At 39.8% G+C, this 19,731-nt stretch overlaps 1 protein-coding gene across 1 annotated transcript; it reads right to left on the reverse strand.

Moving 5' to 3' along the window:
• Positions 1-17,787: 17,787 nt before the first annotated feature.
• On the reverse strand, positions 17,788-19,422 carry LOC133785234 (uncharacterized). Its single transcript, XM_062224485.1, has one exon. It carries the CDS (start codon positions 19,420-19,422, stop codon positions 17,788-17,790), a length of 1,635 nt encoding a protein of 544 aa, XP_062080469.1.
• Between the last annotated feature and the right edge of the window lie 309 nt (positions 19,423-19,731).

The following is a 19,731-nucleotide window of genomic DNA, read 5'->3' on the forward strand; positions in this document are numbered from 1 at the left end:
GTCGTACAAGCCACCCTATCATGACCTACCAACCCCATACTGTCAAGAATGGAATTGATCATGCCCATCCATTGCTCAACTCTAAATGGATCTAGGCCTCCCTCGAAGACTAGAGGGTAATACTCCTGGAATCTTCAACAGAGAAATTCCCATCTGTTCTCAACCCTAGGCTGAGCCAAAGCTGATGCCACTCCTGGCATAATCAAGAAGAAGTGCTCCCCAATAGATTCTACTGTTGCTTCAAACACCTAATCTCTTCCTCATGCCTCTGCAACCTTGATTGCAAATCTGTGAATATCTGCTGAAAATTCATAGGAGCAGACGAAGAACTGATACCCTGGCTATAACTCTCAGCCTCTGAATAACCACCACCAGGCCTCATTATCTGCCTTGAATATAAACCTGCTGATTGAATCTGCAGTCAATAACTTGACCCCATTAATCATGATGAACATATTAAGAGCTTTCCCCACGGGATAAATCTTACCACACCACATTCATTAACCACTTGCAGTGGTAAAAACATGCCCATGGCATTCATACATCAACCATGATCTCTGCTCTTCCAACATTCACACCATGCCTCCAACGCCAGCATGCAAATATTACAATTATATATTCATGGAGGAGGTAATCATATGATCACATTCATATAAATTTTCACGGAGCATATAATCATATAATCAAGAGCCAGGCTCTATCAGAATCTCATGCTCCCTAATACAATGTGCAGGTAAAGCATTTACATTCTATTTAAGCAGTTAAGCACATAACTACAGAAATAGTTACCATTCCCTAAGTGAAGCTATCTTCAGTGACGAGTGTACATGCCCGACTTGTCTTCAGGAACCATAAACATTGGCTTGCTCTGATACCAAAGTTGTAACGCCCCAAACTCCAGGGACCCTTACAGTGTGCCTTATAAACAGTGATAAACTTGCTAATCGAGTCATTTGGCCAAAATCGTGTAACAAAGTATGATTAGCGGTTTAGGGATTAAAGTTTTTGGTTAAGATATAACGTTTCATTATAATATTTATTGTATACATTGGGATCCCAAAAATATGGTTTAAGAGTCTATTACAAGAAAAATATTTACAATAGCCGATCTAAGCGGCAAAACAGGGTTCAACCTTAGTTCCTCTTTCAACTCTCGACCGTGGCGGTCGAGCAGCCGCATATGTACAAATCGCCACCTAAGCTCTCCAACTCAAGGATGGTCCAGCTTTCTTTTGCCTTTACCTGCACCACATAGCACTCGTGAGGTGAAGCCCAGCAAGAAAACTTAATATGCTCATGAACATTAATAACATGTCATCAAATCATAAGGCACACGCCTAGCAAATATAGCCCCGATCAAGCAGGCAAATGAGTTCATGTAATGTTGAGTATAGCACATCAACCAATGATCATAATAATCATCCAAGGATTTTAGCCCCAAATAGAAGAGTAACAGTTGTAATAGTCATTGAGGTGGGTTTATTCCCAATAGCCATGTGACGATAGGGTTACCAGGGCTTTATAGATAAGTGAACCTTTCACTAGCTTAAACAGGATAGGTGCATGATGACTAGTCACCTTCCTCATGACCATAGAGTCATAACCATGGAGTACTACTCCCCAGTCATGTGACAAACTGTCACCTAGGCCTTTGGCCCTGGATCTGAGTAACTAGAATAGACTAGTCAAGCGCTTATAAGATTCATCGACCTTAGGGTCGATCCAGCGTTAATGCCTTAGTGTCATTCAACGCTAATATCGATTAGATCTAATCTTTTATTGGCCATGCGTTCATGACGCTTATGCCGTTTTCAGCTCTTAGGTCAGTGATGCGCGACCAGTGCCATCCCTGACTAGTCAGTGCCATACACACGTAAGCAATGCTACCAAACATATATCATATGTCAAATATCCTAATACGGGGCATTCATCATGCTTACTTAACAATTGATAGCATAATTAGGACCATGCATAAACACAGAGGCTCAAGCTATAAACAATCTCATATTCAATATTCATAGCATGCCCTAATCACATGTTTCTCGTGCAACACATGCATCACATTTAATCACTTGACATGCCTCAACAATAACCATGCATGTCACATTTAAACATCCAACATGCATTAAGAATAACCATGCATGTCATATATATACAGGGTGCAGCTTTCTTACCTCTGGCTTGAGCGAGAATTAGAACAAGAATGATGCTTGAGAACGATCGATCCTTTAATCATTTAGCGGTCACCTAGTCATAGCCAAATACATTCTCCGATTAATGAGAATCAACAAAGATAGGGTCTTGACCTAAACCCCACTCTCGGGACCTCGAAACGTACCCACACGGTGAGTATATTTGATCCCGGGCCTTAAGGATTGAAACCCCAAGCCAAAAACTCTTGAAAACACTCAAAATAGGGTTCTGAATAAACAGGGTAGCGCTGTAGCGCTACCCCCCTAATGTCGCAGCGCTCTTCATAGAACCAAACTGCCCCAGCACCCCCTGCAGATAGCGTTGTAGTGCCCCATACTGGGCGCTGTAGCGCTACCTCCAGCCAGACACTCCCCTGGAAACTCTTCCTTCGACTCCTTCAATTCTAACTCGATTCCAATGCTTCCAAACCCCATTTTTTATGCCAAATGAGCCCAAAAACCATCCTCAAAAACCAGCTGAAACTTAACTAAGAAAACAGAGCAAAAGCAAGAGTTCTAATGGCTAAAAACTCACCTCAATCTCAGCAACACACCCTCTTCAATGGTGGAGCATAACCCTAGCTTATCCCAGCTTGGTTCATTGGCTTGATTCCTCAAAAGATAGCCTGAAAATTTAAAGAGAAATGGGGGAGAAATGATGTACGGGAGAAGGTGATTTTAGTGCTCCGTTTATAGAAGGTTTCTACAGCTTTCTAAGCTTATATGGCTGAACCAATCCTTTATGGTGAAAAGACCTAAATGCCCTCAAGTCTAAAATAAACTTTAACAGCCACCAAGGGCAAAACCGTCATTTCGCACCTATTTCGTTAATCACAATTAACACCCTACAATTCCCGCTATGCTCAATATTCTCACATACCAATAATACATATCCCATTACCCTTTAATTCCTGGCAATGTTCTAATCATAAAATCACCCCGAGACTCACTCCGAGCCCCGAACTTAATCCCGTTATGACCAGACCAAACACTTCCATTTCATGATCGTCTCATGCCGAAAGGCTCAAACAAATCCACATATAATGTGGTACCATTCATAACTCACCCACACGCACGAAAATACACAATCACGCCCTCAACGGGCCACATTACCAAAATGCCCTTATAATTATAAATACACCCATATGCATGCACTTACCATCATATTATAATATAATTCACATAGACATGCATATAATCGTTTAATAACATAATAAATCAATTATGGCCCTCCCGGCCTCCTAATCAAGGTCCTCAACCTTATTAGGAAATTTGGGGCATTACACTTGGAGTTGGTATTTACCCCTGATGGAGTTCTCTTATAATAATAGTTATCAGTCTACTATTGGTATGACTCCCTATTAGATGATGTATGGGCACAAGTGTAGATCTCTGTTGCAAAAAATAATGAATATGCTTGCAAGTGCACAAATCGAACAAGTAGTAAAGTAGTCTAAAGACAGATATCGTCCCACAAGGATTAAAATCAATTAAATAAATTAAATATAAAAAATACTAAATCCTAACTTTATATAAGCAATCAATTTCAAAAGATATCAAGAAGTAACATCATAAATAACTATGAATCGTAAAGAACAAATAATTAAATGTGAATAGACTCAAGATAATAACAATTGTTAAGGTTTCAAGTTCACTCTCTAACAATCTTACCCCTAATCATTAACGTTCCTAAATCAATCCAATATGTTTAAAAATTTAGAGCATTGTTTTATCTCTATACCATCTCTCGAGTGTCGCATAAAGAATGTGCAAGTGATACATAGCCTATATCTCTATATGACAATTTATCCTTACCTTAATTATATTCCACTCTAGAAATATTCCTAAATATTTCACCTCTCAATTTCACAATCTTGAATTATCTCAGTTACCTAGATTTATGCTTATCTGTCAATCTCACATAACCTAAGTTGTTCTACCCGCTGCCGGATTGTTTGAATGTTCCCCTTTGAAGTAATAATTTTCAGAATCTAAATACAACCCTAATTATAATTCATATACTATAAAGAACAATAAGAAAATCACAATCAAGCAACAATGATTCAAAGTAGAACACAAGAACAATATTGGACTAAAATAGACTTTGCATTAAATCATAGAAATAAAAGCATGTCAAGAGATCCATCTACACCCTAACAAAATAAGAAAATTAGTCACACATGATGTGGTTTATAATCTCAAATATATTGTAATTATCTGAAATGACAAAGAAATAAAGAGGGAAAACAAAGAACGCTAAAGAACTTCGTTGATATTGCTTGATTCACTTCTTAGATCCTTCTCCAATGTGTCTTTCTCCTCTAAGTGTATTTCTTTTCCTTTATATATGTTTTGTGGTCGTGTCCAAGTCTCCAGAAATCTCCACAGCCATCCTACTTTTTAATTCAAGTGAAAAACGTGTGGAAAAACACGTTTTCCTATTTTTGTGGCACAACTGGCGACGTGTGGCCATGTGGCCATATCCCGAGCGACATGTCACCATATGTCAGGCGATGCAACGCCTTATGTTAGGTGACATGTCGCCTGGACTTTTCCAGGTTTTAATTTTTTCATGAATTTCAGCGACTTCTTGCCTCTCGGAAGCGACGTTACACATCATTCTTTGACTTGAACAACGAAAATAACATTCAAAACACCTAAAATCTCAATTCTTGCACACTTAAATGAAACTCATCAAATCTACACAAAAATTAAGGAAAAAAACCATTCTAAGGATACAAATCAATATTTGAGTGCATAAAACATGCACTCATCACACCCCCAAACTTGAACAATTGCTTGTCCTCGAGCAAAAGAGACTCTTAGTAACAACAAACCATAACCAAAACAATGAATTCTTAAACAAGAAAAATGACTAACACAACCAAATCAAGAATGTTTATTTAGACTCAAGGGTTAAATTATCAAATTACGAACTCTTTTTAATCACTCAATATGTGAATTAAAGCATAAAACTAGAATTTCAGCAAATCAATACTCAAATGTTAATATTACTATCTCATTGTATACAAACATGTAACGACCCAAATTTGTTGTTAAGGCTAAGTGCCTGGAAGGCATAATTGGATGTATGTGTGATCAATTGGTTAAATGTGTGACTACGTGGCATACATGTTCTATTTGATCATATGGATTTAAATGCATGTTTATGTGTATTAAATATGCATGTGGGCCCATTCTTGATAGTAAAGGGTGTATTTGTTATATTGGCCCATTGCGGGCATAAAATGTGATTATATGTGCATAAATGATTGGGACCACATTAGTATGTGGATATATTTGCAATAGTCGGCTCAAGGCAATCCTAGTGGGCAGATTAGCAGAATAGTCACAATGAGTTCTAATACCCGGCTCGGGGTGAGCCTAGGGGTATTTTGGGAAAACTTAACATATAGTTGGGATTTATTTATTAATGGAAAATTATTTGGTGATTAATAGGGTATGTCGAGATTGATTGGGAAGTTATAGGGCCACTTAAGGATTAGTGGGAATTAGGGATAATGACTATTTTACCCTTATGGGAAATTAGGAGGCTGATTAGTATAAGGGGTATTTTGGTCGTTATAATTAAAAGATATAGTTAGAAATTATTATAATTAAGCTAGAATACATCAGAACATTACTCAGCTCTCTCTCCCTTCTCTAGTCGCTTCTCTCTCTCATTGGTGTGCATAGGAACTTGGTGAAACCTTTAGAGAAATTTGTGTAGAAGTGGAGGAAATTAGAGCTTGAGAATTAAGGAATTAAGCCAGGATTATTTGAGGATCAGCTCAGGGTTGAGATGGTTGTTAAGGTAAGGGTTCTATGCTAGCTTTTGTTGATTTCTCCTGTAATTTAAGGGATTTTCTAGAGGATAAACCTTAGGCTTGTTTTGGGATTTAAGGTAGTTTTGAGTTGGTATTAAAGGTCTCATGTGTTGTTTATGATGTGGTATTGGGAGTTTTAGGCTTGATTCTAGCTTTGGCATATATTTAAGGTGATTTCTGTTGAGTTTGGTTTGGAGAAAACGCAGAAAAAGCTTGGTTTTCTGGGTTCACAAGGGCGCATCGTGACCCTGTTCATGGGTGTCGGGCCCATATTCCCCCAGGAGCCTGGGGGTTTTCTTTCTCATAGGTGTGTTGTGATCCTAAGGGCCAGGTTGTGGCCCTCATGCCTGTTGGGATTGGGGCCTGACACCTCTGACTAGGGGGCACGCCGCGACCCTTAGGGCCAAGCTGTGGCCTACCTAGGCAGCCATAACCAAGTTTGGTCTTTAGGCTCGGGGAGGCTCGAGGACTTAAACCTAAGCACTCTAGATGAATTCTACTACCTAGTTCAGTAGAATTCGAGGTCTTGGAAGCTAGTATTTGATTACAAAGCTTTTAATTGATTTAGGATTTTAATGGTTATCCGCTATCGCATTGTGACTAGGTTATACTGTAAGGGCTCAGGATTAGGGATCGTGCTCGAGGTTGTAATATGCTAGTTGTTCGGGACCTGAGGTAAGAAAATTGCACCTAAGTTGTGATTGGGGCATAAACCCCTTATATGAATATGTTATGAATATGAATATACTTGTATTTGGGAATATATGGATGGGCACGCCTGTATATGCTACCATTGATTATGTGTTATGCATTGTGTATTTGTGAATATATAGGTTTGCAGGCCGGCCTAAGGGTGCCGAGGGTCGATAGCAAGCGTTCGGAATGCAGCCCGACCTAAGGGTGCCAGGGTCGGCTAAGAGACCATGGGACTCGGCCCAAGGGCGCCAAGCCTAAGTCTTATACCATAAACAAAAGTTTGGTTCACACTTAATCATTTTTATAGATTGATGAGTTTGGTTTACGCATTTGACTGAGTTGAATAATACAGCTGGTTGGTTACTTATATCCTGTTATTAAATGAGTTTGATGATTTATATTTACTACTTTTATACTGTTGCCTAGTTGTGCATGTTGGTTTAAGTTTTCTTGCTAAGCCTTGGCTCACGGATTCTACGTGGTGCATGTAAGGGAAACAGACGTTGTGTACATATGCGGCCTGCTCGATCGCCACAGTCGAGATAGCTTGGGAGGAACTAGGGTCAAACACTGATTTGCCACTTAGGAGGACTAAATTGTGTTCTATTTGTCTTTACATGTCTCTAAATTGATTTTGGGGATCCCGTGTATAAACTTAATATTTTAATGAAAAATAACCTTTTTTTTACCAAATCTTTTAATACTTGACATTAATTTAGTCTTTACTTACACATTTGAGTTCAAACGGATTGCTTAGCAAGTTAAGCATTATTTTAAACAAACAGTGTAACGGTCTTAGTTATCCAGGGCATTACAACTTGGTATCAAATAGGAAGGCCTATAGGTTATTAGACTTGGAGTCTATTGTGATAATTGAATCAAGAGACGTGGACTTATTTGAGAATATGTTATATTGTGATGGCTACTCTCAAGAATCCACAGGTATTGGAGAATTTCTTCAAGAAAAAGAACTTAATGTAGATGAGCAAAAAAAATTTCCTCGGAGAAGCCAAAGGCTTAGGGGTCAATTGAGAAATGTTCTCAAGAAGAGATACTCTATGGTATACTTGCTTATGTCACATGGAAATTTCCTATGATTCTTTAAGTTAAGGATGATCCCAAAACCTACCAAGAAGCATTGCCTTTGAGAGACTCCACTTTTGGAAGGAGGCAATAAATGATGACGTAGATTCAATTATGTCAAACCACATGTGGGAATTGGTAGACCTTCCACTAGGTTCAAAACCAATTGGGTGAAAGTAGATATTTTGGAGAAAATATCACACCTAAGGCACATACAAATCCTTGAAAGCTAGATGAGTAGCTAAAGGGTTTAAACAAAAGGAATAAATCGATTATTTTGACATGTATGCACTGGTTGCTAGGACAACCACAAAAAGAGTTTTATTTGCCTTATCATCATTATATAACCTTTATGTTCATCAAATGGATTTCCAAATGACATTCCTAAATAGAGATCTTGATGAGGAGATTTATGGAACAACTGGAGGGTTTTGTTCTAAGGAGAAATGAACATAAAGTGCGTAGGTTTGTTAAATCACTATATGGTTTAAAACAAGCACCAAAACAATGTTATGAGAAGTTTGATAAAGTTATTGTTTCAGATGGGTGTAGACACAATAATGGACAAGTGCTTATACTCTAAGACTTGTGATGGCTATGTCATCTTGGTGTTTCTATATATTGATGATTGTTGATTTTGAGTAATGAGATGAGAGGCATAATATAAAACAAGAGGTTTCTATCTTCCACTTTCTAAATGAAGGACCTTTGAGAGGTTGATACCATCTTTGGTATAAAAGTGAGAAGAAATGGTGGGGGTTATGCCTTAAGTTAAACTCAATTTGTTGAGAAAGTGCTTGACAAGTTTAGTAATCTTAAAATCAAAGAGGTGAATACTTTAGTTGATTCAAGCATAAAGCTTGAAAAGAACAATGGTAGAGTGGTGGTTTAACGTGAGTATGCAAGTGTATTAGGGAGTATAATGTACGCCACTCATTGTACAAGAGCGAATATTGCATATGTGGTCAGTAAACTAAGTAGGTTTACTAGAAATCCAAGTATGGAAAATTGGAAGGCAATTGAGAGGGTTCTAGGGTACTTTATGAGGACCAAGAAGCTAAGCCTCCAATATTCAAAGTTCCCGAAGATATTTGAAGGATATTCCAATGCAAGTTGGATATCAAGAGGTCGAGTGGCTTAGAGATCTCATGTTGGATATCCCAATTTCTACGGATGAGGTATCAATGATGTTGATATATTGTGATAGTTAAGTGGGTTTACTAGAAATCCAAGTATGGAACATTGAAAAGCGATTGAGAGAGTTCTATGGTACCTTAAAAGGACAAAGTAGCTAAGCCTCCAATATTCAAGATTTTGGAAGATACTTGAAGGATATTTCGATGCGAAATGGATATCAAGTGTAGGAGATAATCTTTCCACAAGTTGCTGGGTGTTTATGCTCAAAAGATGAGAGGTTTCTTAGGGCCCAAAGAAACAAACATATATTAAACTCAACCGTGGAGAATGAGTTTATAGCTCTAGCGGAAAATGGCAAAGAGGCCAAGTGGCTTAGGGATTATTGAAGAATATCCCAATGGTGATAAACGAGCCACATTAACTAGAGCTTATAATTCCATGATAATTTTAGACTTATAAGTGTGGGTATTAAAAGTGTAAATCTGAGTTACGCAGTGGAATGGAGTCATTTTAAAAAAAATTATTAATACCAGCCAGGATCATACATATATAAATATATTAAATCACATACAAATAGATTAGAGATTACCTCTTGAAGCCTATCAAGAATCCACCAAGATTTTTGTATAAACCAATGATCTTCCAATCCAGATTCTAAAAGCTCACACATTGATCTTCCAGACCAATCCTCAAACATATAAGGACGTGTGTGGGCAAGTAGGATTCAAAAGGTTTATTTTAGAACTCTCTAGATGTACTCAGCACGTGAGATCTAGAGTTGTTTGATTGAGAGAAGATTTATTGAATAGTTTTTCGAATTTAGGAAAAACTATCGCCTTTTTTCTCAGAGAGTCTGACAGTTTAAACTTTTTTTTAATTGCTTAAAACAACTTTTTCCTGAAAGTATCACTCTTTCAGTTTTATAAATATAATTAAAGTAATTAATTAATCTTTATTTTATTAAAATAAAATTGATCAGTTATAACCCATTTAATTATTTAATTTAAATCATATTGAAAAAGAAAAATTAAATAATTGATTAAAAAAATAATTTTGAAATTCAAATTCCATGGATACAAATATCCCTATGTGTGGCGCCACACTCACTGTGCAGTGATTGTGTCACACCACACTATTAGAGCTCTCTCTAATTATCTCATTTGTTCGTTTAATAAATATATAAGACAATATATTTATCCCAAAATAAATATCAGTTAATTCAAAATTAACTTTATCTTAAAATATCAATATTAAATAAATAAACAAATAAATAAATATCATCTTATAAATAAGATAATTATTAATCTCTCTCTTTATATTAATCCAAGAATGATTAATATTTATTTTTTCTAAATAAAAAGGATATAGTTAAGTATTTAATTAATTCAAAATTAATCAATTGTCCATAATTATCACATAATTATTTCATTGCCTTGGAAAATTAATTCTTTTGCAATTAAGTCATCTCTACGAATCTTTTCTTCTGACATCCTTAGCTTTGACAGTGTAAGACAGAAGTGATCCGGGGACCATGGACCTACAATACGAAGCTCCAATAAACCAGATTATTAATTAAACTCTTTAATCTAATAATTTTATTTATTAATTTCATGATTACTCCACTATAAATATAGAATTGCTCTCTATGTATTTATAGAATTATATTTACAGAGTTTTCTCTTATAGTCCTTTAATATAATCAATAAATGTAGTATTGTCCTCCATTTATTGGTTCGTTAATTAGAGCTGGTCAAGATTACCATTTTACCCTTCTAATTACCTCTTGATTCTTATGTAACATTTATTCACTAGTGAATAATTAATCTATAATCAAATTATAGATTTGAACTCAATAACTATTCAGTTCCATAATTAACCCTTAAGGGAACCAATATTCAATCTGTTAGGAAAGTATGGATACCATTATTGTAAATCATGTTCCCAGCCATTCATGATATTGAATCTCCAAAACAAAAGTCATTAGCCTCATTATACTAAGAAGCCTTAACAAGTGAATCAGTAGATCCAATAAACACAAATAGGAGTTCATGAATACTCAGGATTTAGACTGATCTACAAATGATCATCTATTATGATAAGAATTAAATTTTTATGTCAAACAACAATTTTATAAAGATAATAAATTCCCATCGACCCTTCCATATATAATCTCTATTATATACAACACCTTTAGTAAGATGTCTATCCACATCAGTAATCCGAATCTAGATCACTTGCATCCCGTATGCTTAGAAAACTGCACTAGTAACCATTCATTAAAGATTCCATATTCTAATATTTTACTCACTATTTTATTTATTATATATGATCTTCATTCTATCGTACTAATACAAGAACATATTCTCATGAATGAATAAGGAATTCTCTTGATATTATTATATAATTAATTCAAACAATAATTATAACATTCAAATATAATAAAATTGTACTTTTATTTAAATCAATAAAATGTCTTTACATTATTTTAGAGCATTAATCCTAACTATAAGTCTAAGACATCTGTATGTGGGACAATTGATTCAAGGAGGAATCATATCGATCTCATATATAGACACAAGTGAGTACTTAGCAGATCCACTTCAAAAGAGATGGGACTAAAACTCCTAGAATAATATATTCACCAATGATGGCAACCCAACTCTAAACTTTTGAACATAAAGGGCAAGAGTTCAATGGGTAAGAACAAGTTATTGGGTGAATAGTTTCAACACTAACAAAGTCATGAGTTCCATCTGAGGATTGTTAGTGTTGGTTGCTACCGAGTGAGGGTTAAGCCTAGAGTTTTTAATGAAGTTCAATTATGTGCAACAAGCATCTCTAAAGGTAGAAATGATGATAAACTTGGAGGTGGTGCCGCCTCTCATGGGAGTTGGAGTTTCTCCCTGGAAAGTTCATGATATGGATGAGCAAATGGCCATATGAGTGTTAAGCGAGAAAAGTGGGAAAATGAATGGTCAAGTGGAGGTGTGTGAGGTGTTACCGATTTTATCATTAAGGAGTACCTGGTTCGATTTTCAAGACACCAATGACTTTTATAAATATGGAATTTTTTCCTTGTGAATTCTATTCACAAGTGAAGCTCTATGTTACGAGACATCCTGAAAGGGCATCACATGATGGTGAAGGAGTTGGGGTAAGAGAGTCACCCTCACTAGGCGAGGGACTTCGGCCACTCGCCGATCCAAACTTCACCCTCGCTATGCGAGGGCCCCTAGCTGGCCATCCTCATGCGCCCCATTCCAGCAGGCATCAAGCCTCGTCCACACTCGGAGGAAGAGCATCAGCCTCGCTATGCGAGGGACCCTCGCTATGCGAGGGTGAGGGCTATGTGGAGGTGTCCGTGCTCCTAGCCTCGCGACGCCGCACCTCGGAGGAAGAACATCAGCCTCGCTATGCGAGGGTGAGGGCCGTGTTGAGGTATCCGTGTTCTTAGCCTCGCGACGCTATGCTCAGAAGGAGGAGAGGCAGCCTCGCTATGCGAGGGTGAGGGGTGTGTTGAGGTACCCGTGCTCCTAGCCTCGTGTCTATGCGATCCGCATAGGCCGGCCCTGACCCTCGGCACCTCGACTTCTCAAGAGCCTCCTTGGCACAGGCATGGGATCACTTAGGGGAATCTTGTTGATAGGCCAAACGAATGTGGAGCATTTAACGGGAATTGATGAGGACCACCGAGTACGGAACACGTGCGCTGACACGGGGTGTACGGTTATGGAGAGAACAGAGGCACAACCCTATGATCTGCGTCTGAGGAGTAGTGGCGGTACGGACCTGTACGAAGAGTGGTGAGACCACTGGGACACCCTCGACCATGCGCCAGAGCCGACAGTACTATGTCCAAGGCCACGACTCTGACACCATCAGGGTAGACACCACTACGCCCTGAGCCACTACTTTATCAGAGTACCTATGTACGTCCCAGTGGTCTGGGACTTGTTTGTATCCTGGGCCAATAGAGCCTCCCCTATAAATAGGCTCCAACCCCTCAGGCTAAGGGGTTGGAAAACTGAATGTAAAAAGGAGACTTATAAAATATATGCTTCTGGTTCTTATGCTTGCCTGATTTTTCTCCTGTTGTTTAGAGTTCTTTCTATCTAACTCATAGCTTCTTAGAGTATAGAGATTGAAGTTTTCTAACCATCAATCGTTGACGAGTTCTTACCGTCAACAGTTTGGCGCCGTCTGTGGGAACGTAAGCACCAAGCTACTATTCTGCCATTACTTCCGGCAAGGAAAAATGCCGAGACGTTCGAAGCGTCTCAAGGAGCCTCGAGAGGTGGAGGTCCACCTTACCGGAGTCCAGCTGAAGGCCTCCATGAAGGATCCACCTCCACCCCGAGACATAGACCCCCCAAGGGACCCTGAGGATCACCAGAATGACAAGGAGGCCTCGTCTCCGGCCATCCCGCCCGGTGAAAATCCTCCAAGGACAACTACTGCACCACCCGGGAACGCCAACGAGTTCCCTCCTCCCAAACCACCGAAGGTACCGAACTCCGGCCGGCAAGACCCGGGCCCCTCAACGCACAGACGCGATAAACAACCCCGGGTCCATTCCGTGAGCTCAAGTTCTAAATCTCATTTCTATGAAGAGGAGATTCGTGAACTGCACCGTAAAAACCAAAGACTGGAGACTACCCTGGAGAACATGCAGGAGGTGCTGAATGGCCTGTTGCAAGGTAAGTCGAACATGACCCTGCCCAAGAGGAAAGAGAAGGGTCGGGAAACCACTGTCCCAGTAGACGACGGAAGGACCAGACACTCCACCAGTAACACCCCCAGGGAAAAGCCACAAGAGCATCCTAAACCATCGAGGCCACCCCAGGAGCAAAAGCAAGGGAACAATGGTGGCTCTCGCAACGACGTCGAGGTCACCTCAAAGAGGACGCCCTCAGACCTACGAGAGGAGCTCAACAAGAAGAGGGCGAATAAGAGAACTACCCCTCCTACTGTCCCCCGGGACGGAAAAGGAAAGGAAGATGTCAACCCGTCCATGTTGAGGGACTCCCTGAAGAAGAGGAGGCAAGACCTCGATACGGAGATGAAGAGCCTGCGGAGTAAGATTGTCACCGTGTCTGGAGGGCAGAGCCTTGAGGAAGAGTTCGACTATGAATCGCCTTTCACCAAAGAGATCCAAGCCATTCGACTCCCAGCCAACTTCAAGGAGCCTCATATGACCCCGTATGAAGGAAGCACCGACCCCAAGTACCATCTAGACGCATTCAATGACTTAATGAAGCTGAGGGGGATAAGTAGCGGGGCTAGATGCCACTGTTTCGCAGTCACGTTGAAAGGGCCCGCATACAAATGGTTTAAGAGACTTCGACCGGGGTCCGTCAGGTCTTGGCAACAATTTTCAGACGAATTTCTCCAGCAGCATCATGCCGTGCGTGATTATACAATGCCAGGGACTAGCCTAGCCAATGTAAAACAGGGCGAAAATGAGAGCCTAAAAAACTATATCCACGGGTTCAATATGGAAGCAGCCAAAGTGGGGAGCCTGACCCGCAGAGAGTTAAAAATGGCCATCACCGCCGGGGTGCTTCCGGGAAGCAAGTTGTGGGATAATATGCTCAAGAGGGAAGTCACAGATCTAGATGACTTCTACGAGAGAGCACAGAAGTATATTCGTGTAGAGGACGGTCACGCGAACTTAAAGGCGGGAATGGTCGAGTCCCCTGCACAGCCCCCAACCAATGAAGGGTCGAATGGTGCGAAGAAGAAGAGGGCATACGAAGGATCGAGGGATGATCAACATAGAAAACCCAAGCGGGGAAGCGACCATAGGCAAACTGCTTATACTTTCTATACAGACCTGACGGATACAAGGGAGCATATCTACATCACCAACGAGAAGCGGGTTCCCTTCAAGAAGCCTCCACCAATGAGGAAGGATCGGTCCCAGAGGGATCCCAATAGGTACTGCCAATACCACAAGGATATTGGTCACACCACAGCAGAATGTATCCACCTGAAAGAAGAAATTGAGGAACTCATCCGCAGGGGGCACCTAGGTCGGTATGTCAGGAAGGAAAGGCTGAAAACGGAGGACGAACCAGTGCTATCTAGGACGCATAGAGAAGCTCCAGAGATACGGGGGGAAGTGTAAATATGGAATTTTTTCCTTGCGAATTCTATTCACAAGTGAAGCTCTATGTTACGAGACGTCCTGAAAGGGCATCACATGATGGTGAAGGAGTTGGGGTAAGAGAGTCACCCTCACTAGGCAAGGGACTTTGGCCACTCGCCGATCCAAACTTCACCCTCGCTATGCGAGGGCCCCTAGCTGGCCATCCTCGTGCGCCCCATTCCAGCAGGCATCAAGCCTCGTCCACACTCGGAGGAAGAGCGTCAGCCTCGCTATGCGAGGGACCCTCGTTATGCGAGGGTGAGGGCTATGTGGAGGTGTCCGTGCTCCCAGCCTCGCGACGCCGCACCTCGGAGGAAGAACATCAGCCTCGCTATGCGAGGGTGAGGGCTGCGTTGAGGTATCCGTGTTCCTAGCCTCGCGACGCTATGCTCGGAAGGAGGAGAGGCAGCCTCGCCATGCGAGGGTGAGGGGTGTGTTGAGGTACCCGTGCTCCTAGCCTCGTGTCTATGCGATCCGCATAGGCCGGCCCTGACCCTCGGCACCTCGACTTCTCAAGAGCCTCCTTGGCACAGGCATGGGATCACTTAGGGGAATCTTGTTGATAGGCCAAACGAACGTGGAGCATTTAACGGGAATTGATGAGGACCACCGAGTACGGAACACGTGCGCTGACACGGGGTGTACGGTTATGGAGAGAACAGAGGCACGACCCTATGATCTGCGTCTGAGGAGTAGTGGCGGTACGGACCTGTACGAAGAGTGGTGAGACCACTGGGACACCCTCGACCATGCGCCAGAGCCGACAATACTATGTCCAAGGCCACGACTCTGACACCATCAGGGTAGACACCACTACGCCCTGAGCCACTACTTTATCAGAGTACCTATGTACGTCCCAGTGGTCTGGGACTCGTTTGTATCCTGGGCCAATAGAGCCTCCCCTATAAAGAGGCTCCAACCCCTCAGGCTAAGGGGTTGGAAAACTGAATGTAAAAACGAGACTTATGAAATATATGCTTCTGGTTCTCATGCTCGCCTGAGTTTTCTCCTGTTGTTTAGAGTTCTTTCTATCTAATTCGTAGCTTCTTATAGTATAGAGATTGAAGTTTTCTAACCATCAATCGTTGACGAGTTCTTACCGTCAACAACTTTGATAAAGCTTTGTAATACATTCACTAAAGCAAAGTTCAAATCGAAAGATACTTTATTTTATGCACCAAAACTGTTAAGATAAGAAGAGTGGATAATATTTAACCAAGTGGGGGAATATTGAGATTTGTTAAATATAATGGTTAAGATGTTTACAAGTTGGGATGCAAAACACTTAACGATTTTCACTTAGAGAGAAGAGAAAACATAAGATGTGTAGAAGGCATTAAAAAGTTACTTTTATGGGTCTAAAGTGATACAATGAGGTATCTAAACATTCCCAAAAAGTTTGGTAGCATTTGGAGCAATTTTGGGACAATTGGAGGGGTCTAAATTCAGAGGGGGTAGTGATGTGTCGCCCTCTAAGTGGTTTAGCATGGAAAAAATGTGAAAGGCCTCAAATGCCCTAGCAGGCGATGCATCACCTGCTAGTAGGTGAAATATCGCCTTACATCGCCTGCGCAGTCTTTTAGGGTCGTAAAATTTATGTACAATTCTCCAAATGATGTGTTTTAAATGCTCTAATCATATTGTTTAGATTAATTATGATGCCTACACTATAAATATGGGTTATTAGAGTTGAAAAGTCTTGATCACACTTTCCAACTCTCTCTCTCTAGCACTAAAAGACCAAAGTTTTCTCCAAGAAACTCATCAAGCCTTGCTTGACTTGCATGAGTTTTAAGGCTTGTTAAATCTCAAATCTCATTCTACTTAGTTGAAGCTTCAAGCAATTGGGAAGGCTTGGAATAGAGATTTTGGACAACAATATTCTTATTGTGTATAAGCCTTAGAAGTTTCCCAAAGTTTGAAGAATCAAGTTGCTCAATACAGAGGTTGTATCTCTCTAACCCTAATCATGTATTTTATGATTATATTGTGTTTTCATTATTAGTATTGATGATTAAATGTATCTAACTTAATCTTATAATCATTTAGTTTATAATATTCAAGATTAACATTCATATCATGAACATGTTTATTTGACTATCAAGAATTGCATTCATACCTTGAATTTGGATCTTGATTCACAACTAGGGTTTGGAATATTGCATTCTTCCCATTATTCATTGTTGATTTGCAAAGTATAAAGTCATATATTCCCAACAAAAAGGTGTCACTTATGCATGGCCCATGCACACGTGGGATATTCTTGACGTGTTCATGTGTGTTTTACACGATATTAAGACAAGTGTTTGATTGTTATTCTAGGCTCGTTGTGAAGTTTTCTTGCTGTTAATATTGCTTGGACTGAGGTAAGAAAATTAGATAGATTTCCTTTCATTATGTTGATGTTATGTTTAGTCTTTCCTTGAGTCTTATGCATGTTGTTTGCAGCCAGAAAATGCTACAACATTATGTTTATTATTTCTAAGTTATATGATGCTTCCAAGATGTTACAACATTCATTGTTTGATATTTCTGGTATATATGTTGCTGCTAGAATGCTACAACATTAACTGATTATTTTTTTTTTTTGATGAACAAAGAATATTATTAACAACCCAAACCAAATACAAAAACAGCTCACAAAGAGCCCAACAAACCGAGAAAAACTACAGAACAGCTCACAAAGAGCCCATCAAATAGAGAATTACAACAGATTCAGGCTTCTAAGAAAAACAATGTCAGAGCTCTTCATCTTATCCTTAGACAAACTAGAAACTCTAGCCTTAATACAATCTTGAACCAGAGAAACAGCCTTGCAAACAGAAACAGAAAAGGAGTTAAAAAAACACTGGTTTCTATTCCACCAAACCAGATACACAGAAGCGGCTAAACCAGCAGCAACAATCTTCTGCTGAAGACTCTTCGGCTTCCCCTCCATCCACCTAATCCAATCATGGAAACCTTCAGGCCAAATCATACTTCCCAGCCAGCGAGCCACACCTTTCCTCACTTGATGAGCAAACTGACATTGAAAAAATAAATGCTCATGACACTCCTGCTGCACTTCACAAATTGGACAAAGGTAAGAAGTCAGCTGCAAATGGCATTTCAATAAATTGTCCCTGGTTAATAGATGCTTCAAGGAAGTTTGCCAAAGAATAAACCTGTGTTTAGGCAAGGACAAGTTACACCAAATAACAGAAGCCAAAGGAACCTTTTCCCTATTTATTAGCTGAAAATACAGCTTGCTGGTTTTAAATTTGCTATTAACTACAGCTTTATCTAACATCTCCCTGTTTATGAAAGCCCTCATTTTGATTAGCTTACGCCAATACCAGCTCACGTCAGATTGAAGATTGTACTCCCAAAAAGATTTCCCTTTAAGATAAACAGAATCAATCCATTTAACCCAATGAATATCTTGTTTAGTAGACACAGCCCACATATACTTAGCAAGAAGAACCATATTCCATTTGGCCCCTTCCTTGAACCCGATACCCCCCAAACATTTAGGCAGGCACACTTGGTTCCAAGCTGTGAGGTGAAGTTTACTTCTGTTATCATTCCCTCTGCTGGTCCCCCACAGAAATCTCCTGCACAAGCTATCAATCTCACTAATTACACTCTTAGGGAGGAGAAAAATACTCATCCAAAATGATCTAATTCCCAAAAGAACAGAGTGAATGAGCTGAGCTTTTCCAGCATATGAGAGATGCCGATTAGACCAATGGAAAAGCTTCAACTGAATTTTTTGAATAATAGCAGCGCAATCCCCTGCCCTCCACTTTGTAGGCCTCAGCGGAACACCTAGATACTTTAAGGGGAAATCACCTTCAGCAAAGTGCAAATCCCTTAGAATATCCCTGGTCTCTACCTCTATTAAACCCCCAAAGTAAACTCTAGACTTGTCCAAGTTAGCTATCAAACCAGAAACCTCACTGAATTCTTTAAAACACTGCTTTATAATCTGAACTGAAGTACTATGCCCTTTGCAAAATATCACAAGATCGTCCGCAAAACAAAGGCTCACCAGATTCAATCTCCTGCACCGAGGGTGAAACTTAAAGTCTCTGTTTTGAGTGGCTCGAATGAGAATCCTAGTGAAGAACTCCATAACTAGAAAAAATAAGAGAGGGGAAATTGGATCCCCTTTCTTCAGCCCCCTCCTACCCGTAAAACAGCCCTGAACTCTACCATTAATCAAAATAGAATAAGAAGCATCTCTTAAACACACCATAATCCAGTTAATAAACTGCTTCAGGAAACAAAAACCAGTAAGAATCGCCTCTAAACAATGCCAATCAATGGAGTCATAAGCCTTGCTGAGATCAACCTTCATCACACATCTAGGGGAAATATGTTTTCTCTTATAACCCTTAAGGATATCCTGAAAAATAAGAATGTTATGCGCTAAAAGGTTGCTGAATTTAAATGCTTAGAATTTTATATGTTGCTAGATATAAAATTAACCGATTATTGTTTGTGGAATAAATGCTACTAATCTGATGCTACAACATTGAACAGTTTGATTTCTGGAATAAAAGGTTGCTGAATTTAAATGCTTAGAATTTTATATGTTGCTGGATATGAATGCTACAACATAGTTTTTTGTGTTATGATAAGCTTATGATTTGTGAGTATGTTGTGT

The sequence above is a fragment of the Humulus lupulus genome, chromosome 6 (assembly GCF_963169125.1).
Source record: "Humulus lupulus chromosome 6, drHumLupu1.1, whole genome shotgun sequence".
Classification (NCBI taxonomy): domain Eukaryota; kingdom Viridiplantae; phylum Streptophyta; class Magnoliopsida; order Rosales; family Cannabaceae; genus Humulus; species Humulus lupulus.

Coding starts and splice junctions, on each gene's coding strand:
- LOC133785234 (XM_062224485.1), bottom strand. CDS start 19,422: ATGAAGGTTGATCTCAGCAAGGCTTATGACTCCATTGATTGGCATTGT.